Source organism: Anopheles ziemanni, chromosome 2 (genome assembly GCF_943734765.1).
Source record: "Anopheles ziemanni chromosome 2, idAnoZiCoDA_A2_x.2, whole genome shotgun sequence".
NCBI lineage: Eukaryota > Metazoa > Arthropoda > Insecta > Diptera > Culicidae > Anopheles > Anopheles ziemanni.
This window is the reverse complement of record NC_080705.1, coordinates 69,419,682-69,430,789: the sequence shown is the minus strand read 5'-3', so window position 1 is coordinate 69,430,789 and position 11,108 is coordinate 69,419,682. Positions and strand designations below refer to the sequence as shown.

The 11,108-nt window shown below is 45.2% G+C and overlaps 2 protein-coding genes across 2 annotated transcripts; one reads left to right on the top strand and one right to left on the bottom strand.

Moving 5' to 3' along the window:
• The first annotated feature begins 627 nt into the window (after positions 1-627).
• On the top strand, positions 628-1,836 carry LOC131281213 (Y-box factor homolog). The gene has a single exon (XM_058310477.1). It carries the CDS (start codon positions 628-630, stop codon positions 1,834-1,836), a length of 1,209 nt encoding a protein of 402 aa, XP_058166460.1.
• Positions 1,837-7,066: 5,230 nt separating this feature from the next.
• Positions 7,067-8,179, bottom strand: LOC131280973 (TM2 domain-containing protein almondex). The gene is made up of 4 exons (XM_058310224.1): positions 8,032-8,179; positions 7,929-7,957; positions 7,797-7,859; positions 7,067-7,720 (listed from the first exon to the last, which is right to left on the bottom strand). Exons 1-4 carry the CDS (start codon positions 8,135-8,137, stop codon positions 7,151-7,153), a joined length of 768 nt encoding a protein of 255 aa, XP_058166207.1. The 5' UTR covers positions 8,138-8,179; the 3' UTR covers positions 7,067-7,150.
• Positions 8,180-11,108: the final 2,929 nt, after the last annotated feature.

Below are 11,108 nucleotides of genomic sequence, written 5' to 3'. Positions count from 1 at the left end.
GCTTCTCGGAAATGGGTCCACCGTTCCGCTGTCAGGAACGAACCCACCGACAAGGGGGTGCGGATCGGAACTTTCATCGCAACCCCATCATGACATTTTCCGACATGCGGTACCCGGTGTGAAAAGAGAAAAATGTGATGTGTGCTTCTTAGATGGCGATCTGATAAAACGTTGAAAATTTCACCATCAATATACGCTCCCGAATAGTATGACTATCGCGTTCAACGCTACATCGTAGCAGCAGCAGCAGTAAGCAAAAGCCTTAAAAATCGGCCCGCGAAACGCGCACGAACATCCGAGTTTTTCTTTCTGCAAAAGTCCATCGCGAGCTAGGCACGGGGTGCTGTGTGCGTGTGTGTCTGCCTTTACTACACACCTTCCGCATTAAAAGAGTAAACCACCGGAGCAGCAAGGAAAACCTAACCACACCGCACCGCAGATCGCAGCAACCATCGTTCGCTAGAAACTCGACAAACCAGCGACGAGCGCACGGGCTCTAACTGTCCACCGGGTGTGTACCGCTCAGAAAATCCAGAGCCAAAGAAAAACCAACCCTCCCTGATTTCTCCAGCACAGCCGCAGTTGGTTAATTGTTGGTGCATCGCGTAGCAAACAGTACATTGCAAAATGGCTGACCAACAAGCAGCGAGCGCTGTCGAACAACCGCAACAGCAGCAGCAACAGCAAGTTCCGGCCCCGGCTCCGCAACAACAACAACAGCAACAGCCGCAGCAGACGGAAACTTCGGAGCAGCAGCAGCAGCAGCAACCACCCCAACAGCAGCAGCAAGTGCAACAACCACCAGCCCCGGATGCATCCCAGAAACCGGCCGCTGCCGCCCAACCTGCCCAACCCCAAAAAGAAATCATTGCCATCAAGGTGACGGGAGTGGTAAAATGGTTCAACGTAAAGAGCGGATATGGCTTCATCAACCGCGGCGACACGCAGGAGGACGTCTTCGTCCACCAGTCGGCGATCGCGAAGAACAACCCGAAGAAGGCGGTCCGATCGGTGGGCGACGGCGAGCAGGTGGAGTTTGATGTGGTAATCGGCGAGAAGGGCAACGAAGCAGCCAACGTTACTGGCCCGCAGGGTGAACCGGTGAAGGGCAGCCAGTACGCAGCGGAAAAGCGTCGCGGCTACCGGCACTGGTGGCAGAAGCGCGGCGGTCGCCGCCCTGGACAATCGCGCCCTCCGAAAGACGGCCAGCAGCAGGACGGTGGTCAGGGTGATGGACAGCAGCAGCAGCAGCAGCACCAGGATGGGCAGGTGCAGCAACAACATCAGCAGCAACCGCAGCATCAGCAGCAGTCCGTCAAGCAGCAACAGCAGCAACATCAACAGCAGCAGCAGCAGCAGCAACCACCCCGCCGCTATCGCCCCCGTGGCCGCGGTGGTTACTCGTCGTACTACTCGCGCCCTCCACCACGCGGTCCTCGTCGCGACATGGTGATGAACGATAATGGCCCCATGGACCAGGGCCAGATGATGGACGACAACGGTGGCATGCGTGGTCAGGGTGGACGTGGCGGTGGCGGTCCGCGCCGGTTCTTCCGTCGCAACTACCGCAGCGGAGGACGCGGTGGTGGCATGGGAGGCCCACCGGGACCACGCCGTGGCGGATACCGACCGGACTATCAGAACGACTACCAGCAGAACGGCGGTGGACAGGAGCAGATGGTTCCGCGTCGCGGCGGTGGCATGCAGGGACGTGGTGTCGGTGGTCGTGGTCGCTTCCCACGCCGTGGTCGCAACGCTCCGCGCCAGCGTAACGACGGTGGTGTTGGCGGCAACAACAATGCCGTCCAGAACACAACCACTGAGAGCTCGGCGTAAGTCAACGGTTCCGACGACGACGACCACGAGATGGTGGGTTCTTGACCACCACCACCACCATCATCATCACCACGACCGGAAGAAGATCATCATAGAAGAAAAACGAGCGCGCGCTAACAGCATCATCTTCGCGCGGCACAACATGCACCGAGCCCTCTCGAATCGGAACTCCCACAATGGAAACATCAAGAAAAGCAGGCTGACCGTCACTCCGAGGAATGCAAGGCACATCGAACTGGCGCCAACGGAACCGCTCAACACCATTGGGTTCCCCTTTCAACCCTGCGAAAGTCGAGGAAACGAAGTGTGTAAGTACAGCCTACTATATCCTTCTTTCCGAATGAGTTGATTTCCAGCTGATCCACTACCGCGTGGTTGACAGAAACATATAACATACAGCTAAAAGATTTAAACGTACGAAAAGATCGTCAAAAAGGCGCGATAAAGGAAGAGGTGTCCTAGATTAGAGATACAGAGAAAGAGTGAGGAACACAATCGCGATCCCGTTGTCATCATCAATTGCTCTAAGAACGATCCTATATCGACGCCGTCCGTTTTCGACGTTCGTCCTTGCTCGGTGCGTGTGTTCAAAAGGCCTCGAACAACAGAAATCGGATACGGGATCAATACCCGAATACCCGGAGAGCGTAAAGAAGAAGAAGACCGATAGCAAAAGAAAGATAGTATACCATTTACTAATGATTAAAACAAAACAAAAGCATAATACACATTGCATTGATTACGACAAGAATATGATGAAATGAACCGATATCCTTTATAAAAAAAAACCTATCATGCAGGAAAACGGAAGAAGTGTGAAGCATTTTCATATATTAAATAAAACAAAATGAAATGAAACAAGCGTGTGAAAACGGGCGTTATGAAGAAGTATGGGTAAAGATCAGAAAACAAAATATTAAAAATTCGTAGAAACTCGTAGGAAAGGGAACAGCACACAGATATATAGCTATATGGAAAGCAAATGATGAATCCTTGCGCGAACGCGAAAAGATGGAAAACAACTATATCATGTGTTGAAATTTCGAGAGTAAACATCCATCAAGAACGCACGAGATCCCCAAGAACTTGATTTGCCGCTGCTGCCGCTGGCGCGCGTCCCTGAAAGATCTCGCCATTCGACGCGCCCGAAAAGGGGACGCCAAAGAAAGGGAAGAGACACAGAAGCAGAGGTTGGGTTGTGAAGGGTTTGGAGGGCAAAGAGTCGCCAAAGGGAATGCAAGTATAGTAACACCAGGGGACACAGCAGTGTCAGTCCAGTAGCGCACAGGCCAGGCGTATGGGTATGCTAACATCGCTTGCATCAAACAACACAGCAACAAGAAACAGGACCCCATTTGTGTTTGTGGAAAGGACGAACAATGATGCACCTGCTGAAACCATGCAAAGATGCATTCGACAGGACCAAAGGAACTGAAGTGCTCCGATGGTGTTTTGATCGGTTGGTATTATGAAACCGCAGGGTGTTCCTCCTCCCCCTGTTAGAAAAGGGAGAACTGTCTAGAGCCGATGTGTGTGGCCGAGACGCTCGGTTTGAAGGTTTCGGATAGAAACCACTACAAAGAAGAACTTAGTGGTGGAAATGAACAAAGAGAAAATCAACCCCATAAAATGATGCTAGTACTTCTGCAACTACGACATTACACTACTATCAAACAAAATTAGTTATTTCTTTCGTAACGCGTTCGTAACTTTGAAATGTAAATCATTTCTCCCCTTGAAACCGAGAAGGGATGATCGAATGTCACACGAAAGGTTGGGCCGTTGTGGGAAAACCCATTTTTTAACCTTTCAACAATAGTTTAGCAGGTTTAACTTTTTCTTTAATCATTTACGATGGCTTCCGTTGGAGACGTTTTACACCATCTTGCAAACATTTACGTAAAAGAATACATGACTTCTAAGTGGCTGTTCGCATGTTGCCACAGGAGCAAGATGTCCAATGTAAAATCTTGAACTTTTATCCAGGGAGAACACAATACAAAACAATGATGTTGGAATTTTACGATCAAGATGGAAAGCAAAACCACACAAAACATGAAATAAACTAAGCAAAAAGGAACCCGGGAGAATATTTGAGTGTGCGTTTGAGTTTCATTGAGTAATATAACCGCAAGTTTTTTGGAGTTACGTGCAACAAGAGACAAGCAACGCTAAGAGTAGCGAATGTAAAAGGAATTATTATACACTACTTGCAACCAGCAACAATAAGCTCTAACAGTCTTATCAACCGGAACGAGGCTGTACTACCCTCCCCCGTTGGTCTTGGTGTCGGAAGCGAAAGGAACGTTAGGCCAGTAGGAGTGGTTCCGCGCGGACTTGCAGCCTCGTGAAGGTTTTTACTAGAAATTAACACGCGAAAAGTTTAAACGAAATAAGCTACCAGAGCCCCAGGGGTCAAGTTGTGGATGAAGTCAGTCGCGCAGTCCCCAAGATTTTCCGTGTCTATAATTACTGTAGTTGATTTAGAAGGCAAACCGAGTGCGAGTGAGAGACAGAGCGGACATATGCTGGGGAAGGTTAGCGAGCATCTTATCAACAACACCGGCGGTGCAAAGGGAAAAGAAAAGAGAACGATAATTGCAATTGAAAAATTGCTGCAAAAGCGTGAAACTATTGGGAAAGGGATCGCTCGCGATTTGTGGTTAGGTTCTCTCCATCTTTCTAACCTTACACACCTCGCAGATCACGTGGTCGGCAGCGAGCGATTTCGATCACATGCACCACGTGATGATCGCCATTGTCCCCTAATTTTTCGGCCTATTCTTAGGATCGAAGTTTAGTTGACTGCTGCTAATTTACTCTATCGAAGATGAGTCACGTTCATGCTTTCTTTTCCTTTTAATCCCCTTTTAAAATGTGTGTGTGTGTGTGTAGTTGCGTTGTCGCATTTTGATTTTATCTGATAAAACACACCCTTTGATGATTTCATTTTACCTTTTGTTTTAGTGTCTCGTTTTAGTTTTTTAATCCTCCGATTGGAACACAGCACACGACCACGACGACCGTTTGTGTAACGATTTGTGGTCCATTGTATTTTATTTTATTTTTTTTCTGTCTTTTAAACACCCCTTGGCTTGTATAATTTAAACCTGCGCTACCTTACCTTTACAAAGCAAGTCCTTAGCATAAGAACAGCGTACAAATGATTGGTTTTGTTTTGTGCTTTTATTAAAAAGACAACGTTTTTATGTTGTTCTCTCGCCAAAAGAATCCATCGGTAGATATTCGTGTGAGAGCGTTTTCGGGAAGCCGAAACTACCACTTTCTGCCGGCAAACCACCACCCCCCGGGTGGGCATTTTTCTCATCATGCATTTTTGTCTAATGGTGTTGCGGTGTGCTCCATTAACGTGAAGGAAAACGCGTTTCAAAATAGACAACAACACTGGCCGTGCACGAACGGCGAACGCACCGGTGTGAAGGCACAAGAATTATATTTTTAGCAATTTCTCTGTGGAAGCGCTCAAATTTGAAACCGGCCCAGCACCGTTAGTTGCCGCTTGTGTGTGTGTGTGTGTGTTTGGAGTGTTTGGTTGCCTTGAGAATCACTGAACCGAATCCACCGTCATCGAAGGAGAACCACCATGAATAGATGAGGAAGAAGGAGGTAAATCTTGTGCAGAAGCCGGCAGTGTATGCTCGGACGGTCCGAAATTCGCCGATATATCCACAGTATCTAGCAGAAGGTTTAGGCGTTGTTTTAGATTCTTGTAAGGCTTTGTGTTCCTTGTTTTTATTTTATTACACACGTCCAGCTTTTTTCCTTTGTTTGTTGAAAGTGGAGATACAAACTCTCGCGGTATAATTAACAAGATACAATGAAATTAAGTAATAAAATTTGAAATTTATTAATACACGATACGATACACGATAGTTGCCGGTAAGCTACAAAAAGAAGGGAATGTCTGGTTGGAAGGCAACAGTAGAAAACGCAATTCTCCACCGTCAATATCCGGAGAAGAGGAGCTACAAAAAAAAAACAAAATACATTTAAAAAAACATACAACCATAGTAACAGCATGAGAAACATTGAAATGAAATAACAATTAATCCTTTATTCCCGGTTAATATAGATCGCATGATTAACATTAAAAAAGAAAAACTAAGAATGCAACTCCATAGTTTAAAACGATTAAATACGCAGAAGGTGCGGAAATTAAGTTGCTGCAGAAGAAGGATCAATTAAAGATTAACGAACATAACAATAGCAAACAAAGGTGGAAAATTTTAAGAGCAAAGCAAAGGTAAGCAAAACTACTATCGTAAAAATCATCTTAAATAAGGAAACCATGCAACAACAAAAAAAAGCAAACACACACTATGTACTAGTAATAAAGATGCGTGAGAATGCAACAAGAAGATGAGAGAAAGAGGAGACGCCAAGCAAAACAGTGTGGAGCACTTAGAAATGGGGACAGTTTGCCTGTGCGAAGAACGTGTGAGAGGTGTGAGGCAGTGGGTAGAGCGGAAGAGGATGCAAAACATACTATGAATAAATGTAATAACAATAATATGCAATGTAGTGTGAACGCCACCTAGTAACAGCAATTACCACAAATAAATGCAGTGGTTCTAAGAAGCATAAACAAAAAAAGAATATCCAATAAGCAAAGGGAAGTAAAACACACATAGGGAAGAAAAGGGAACCATCGAAGGAGACCCATTTATTAATGTTTAAGTAAGAACAAAACGCAACACGCGGTGGTGGACAGCGTTCGATCGTGCCGGAGTGAATGGGAAGCAGCCCATCGTGAAAAACGTGGACACAAACAAGGAACAACTTCACCAGTTCGAGAGATTCGAGTTGATTCGAGAGATGAAAAACCAACATCAAGGAAACGCGAAAGTAGGCGATGGGAAATTTAGCAACATCAACATCAAGAGTACCCAGCAACAACAACCGGCTGAATACAACAGAGGCAAGATGACGTTTTCATCTTTCTTCGGAAGAGGGCGTATTTCGGGTTTTCGTCTTAAACTAATATCCAAGTAGACGGAGGCACCGAAGTGCGATTTCTATCCGCAAGAAAATGACAAATCTAAAACGGTTTAATGTCGACACTTGTGAAACATATAAAAAAAAGAAAACCAATAAAAAAATAGCAAAATTTAAATTGAGTTTTCATTTTCTATGAGCGATAATTTTCCAATGGTTAAATTCTTTCAAGCCTTTTCGTAAATGCAGGGGTGATGACTATTCCTGAATGACAATGTGTATGGTTGAGTTTATTTCTACTAACACGTCGTATCACAATTTAGCCTTACTAGTAAGATGTTTTCAGAAAATGTGTACCTTAGATGTACAGCGACCCATCCGCCGGTCCCAGATAGTGCAGCGAGATGAGCAGTACATCGATCAACGTCCATACGCCCAATCCACCGAAACTGAACAGCTTGCCGATGCCTTCCTGCCAGTGGCCCAAGAAAAACCGATCGGCCCCAAACCCGCCGAGGGTAATGCTCACAATAAGCGTCGTCGACCAACGGTAGCCCTGCGTCCAATTGCACGGGATCTTTTTCATGAACGTCCGATTGCCCATGCACAGTATTTCCGGGTGCACGGTGCAGTTGGTCTTGTACTGCGAGTCGATCGAATTGCATCCACCCTTCTGCTCGCAGTTGTGTTCCCATCGTTCGGTCTGATAGCAGTAACGACAGATCATGGGTCGCTTGACTTCGGTTGGGTTAGCCGTCGTCTTTAGCATATCTCCGTGGCAGACAACATTCGTTTTCGGGAGGCAGGAAACGTTGATTTCGGCCCCGTATCTGCACTGGGGAATGTAGGTACACTGTAGGCAGGAGTTCGGCAGGTCCGTGCAGAGAGTTTCGTTGGGGCAGTGGCTTGTATCAGAAGATGATTTGGTCTGGAAAAGGTGGATGATGGTAAATTGATGTGATTAAGTAGTGGTTTCTACGAGCAGAAAGGTTACGGTTCGTTACATTCGAATTGATGGTGACAGCCGACCGGTCAATGTCGGAACTTATTTTCTCCAGTTTTGTAGGCTAAAAGAAAGAGCATAACATGTGAGACTAGAACGCATTGCACAGTATAGGGTGTTTCTTTCTGCTTACAGTTACTTCTGGATTATTGGAATTTACGGCTGGAAAAGTAAAATGTGTAATCATTAGCCGAATTCGACGACTACTCCTCGCTTACAAAGGTTACCAAACTTACATGATTGTGTAATTCGTATATGCGATAATATGAGCGACATCATCAAAAACACGACCGACTTCCAGTTCAATCGCACACATCTTCCTTGCAAAAGACTTGTTAACATTTTGAATCTAACACCGCAAATTATGTTCCTTTATTTGTTACGACTTTTTCCAGTTTGTTGTTGTTTGTGTTTATTTACCATTTGACAATTGGGACAATGGATAGGTACGGTTCCCTCAATCGGTCAAAATTATCAAGTTTAAAATTGGCTCGAATTAGCTTTGTTCAAGTAACCTTTTTTTCCAAAGCAAGAGGTTAATTCTGCAAATCAGTTTCAAGAACCAAATATCGGTGTAATAAGAATTTTATAAATACAGCCGCTACCACCTTGTAACGTCGTCTGTGCCATGACATCCGTTGTTTGCTATGGTGAATCGAATGCGGTTCTCCGTAGCAAACGACGGAAATCATAGCACGGACGACGGTTCAATATGGTAGCGAATTAATTTACGAAATGGTGTTTAAACCTATTTTTTTGGGGTTTTACTTTACATCTTTCCCACACTACCATTTTGTTCAAAAAATAAGAGGAGTGAAGAAATCTCATCCGTACAATATTCTTTGAATTCAAAGAACTGTTTATGTGTGGGTTGACTTGTAAAATTCGATTCAGTCACCTAAAACTTTTCAACAAACTAGTAAAATCAACAAAAATTTGAATTTATCTCCAAGGTATTTGAGGCGTTTTGTTAATAACCTTGGTCAAAGGGTAAATATTTTGTTGTCAGCACAAATGACAGCTCGTACCTCGCAGTGCTTCATTCGACAGCCAGTTCATTTAGTCACAAACTGCAGCTCGAAGAAGGAGGATCGTTTGTTCCAGCTTCCAGCTGTCATTCGGGTGGAACATTGATTCTTTCTGCATTCCCAAGTGCATACGCACAAGGGCGCGTAATCGATAAAAAGATTGCAACCCTTCCAAAGCCTCTCGATAAAATATTTACCCGTGTCCGTGTTTATGTGAATGTCGGGAGTATTTCTCCAAGGTGCGCAATTTGTTTGGTTTACCCCGTTTATCGATGGCGAGAAAAGAAAGGGAGTCGCTCCCCACGCAATTAAGCATAAAGCAAAAAAAAAAACAAGTGTGCTATCATAAAGGTCCTTGCATAAAACAATGGACACCAAGGCGACAAGTAAATGTTGAACGAACACGCAACAAAAAGAAGAAAACCTGGTGTTTTACCTTTGGAAAACCGGCATGTCCATATTGTTTAGAGCTGTGTGGTTGTTTTGGGTGTGATCACATTTTTCCAGCAAGAAAATTCCTACTACGGAAAACCCCTTAGTAGAAAGTTAGAGGCGTGTAGTCTGCTTTATCGGGAGAGTTTGTCGTAAAGAAAATTGTATCTGGTCATGGAGTGTGACCCTTCTAGTGCGGTGCAATAGTGGTGCTTGTTCTTTGTTGTGACGATACAATATAAAACGAAGGGCAATCCACGGTTTCGTGCTAGTGTCATGCGTGCGCCGGTATCCTGTGGAAGAACCGAAACGAAAAATGTGGAAAGAAAGTGTTTCCGTGTCCTTCCCTCCTGGGTATTCCAGAGATTTCCAGGCATGATTCATGCGATGGCCATCGTTTTCGATAAGCCATATCGAATCATCGCTCATTTCCACTGCAGCTGTTGCAATCCAAGTGGGCGAGATAAATGTCACTGAAAAACGGATAGAAAATCGGCATCCATTCCCAAACGTGTGGTGATGTCATTTACAAACTGAGGAAAATGTTACTGATTGCAAGGTTTTTTTTCTTCTTTTAGCTAAAATACGTTTACTTTCCTTCAAGAATAAAACCCCAACTTTGGACAGCATAAGGTGCGGCGCTAAGAGAAGAAAACATAACAGCTCCAATCGAATGAAATCCATTCATCTGCAACACGTTTTGTGTGGCAGAAAACGGAGGAAAAAGGGAAAACGATTCGCAGATCGTCTCAGGCCGGCAGCAGAGTGGCGGTGGAGCTGATTTCGTAAATCGTATGCAAATTTGATGCATTCGCGAGTGTGTTGTTTCTTCACCCCTCGTCATCCCCTTCTCTAACTGTTTCGTTTTCTGGGGCTCGAGACAACCGCTGCAATAACAAAATCAGCTCACTTTTCCCCTTTTCCCTATTTTTCCTTTCATTACCCACACCACACCTTCCGAAGATAATTATCGATGGATAAACGATTGCCGGCTGCTGATCGAGGGTCGTTTTTCTTCCTTTTCGCCCTTACTTGCTGCGTTGCATCTAATTGCTTTCCCTTTTTTTGTATCTTCATCGTGCAAAGAGAAATGATTTCATGTTAAAAAACCTAAAAAAGAAGTGTTGACCGGTTTTCTAACTTGCACAGAGTTTGCAAATTTCCAATGCAAAGTAGTCATCGACAGTGTGTGTGTGTCTGTGCGTGAAAAGTGTTTCTAATCCAGTAACCATCGTCTGTCAGCTGTTCATCTTCGAGCAAATCGATCACCGGAAACAATAGGACGACGTAATCGGATTCGCTTCTAGCTCTCGCAGTCACTCCAGGAGCTCCGGGAAGAAAAAGGTAGGTTGGAGTAATCGGGGTGGTGGTGCAAAGATAATGGAAATCGTCTTCGCCTTTCTTCGACAGTTTCATTCGATTTGGTGAAACTTTCTTCCGTGTTCGATCGGTCGTTGGCAACGCATTGTTATTCCGCGAGCCACAAACGAAATGTGTTTTGAATGTCAAATCGGTCCCGCAAAAGGCTCCAATATTCGAAATGAATTGACACACGGGATATTCCAAAACGTTCCAACTCAACGCGCGGGGTTGGGTTGCTTTGCTCATTGCTAGTGTTATTTAAAATTGACGTATGTCTGCTTTCTTTGAAATTCAAGAACCAAGCCAAAGGCCGGTGTGGCAACGCCCGGTACATGCAACCATCTCGAAACCGGTCCGGGCCGGCTTGTTCTCAGGTTCCCGTGCGGTGGGGGATCCAGTTTTTCAACAGGCCAAAAACCGGAAAAAGATACATGAGCGGAGGAACCGATGCTTGACAGCTACCACATTAGTCTACCATTTCCTAAGATCCC

Excerpts from the sequence above, each read along its gene's own strand:
- LOC131280973 (XM_058310224.1), bottom strand. The coding sequence starts at position 8,137 with ATGTTAACAAGTCTTTTGCAAGGAAGATGTGTGCGATTGAACTGGAAG. Across the intron at positions 7,958-8,031 it reads TATACGAATTACACAATCAT|CCGTAAATTCCAATAATCCA; the intron begins GTAAGTTTGGTA and ends TTACTTTTCCAG. Across the intron at positions 7,721-7,796 it reads CTGTCACCATCAATTCGAAT|ACCAAATCATCTTCTGATAC; the intron begins GTAACGAACCGT and ends CACCTTTTCCAG.
- LOC131281213 (XM_058310477.1), top strand. The coding sequence starts at position 628 with ATGGCTGACCAACAAGCAGCGAGCGCTGTCGAACAACCGCAACAGCAG.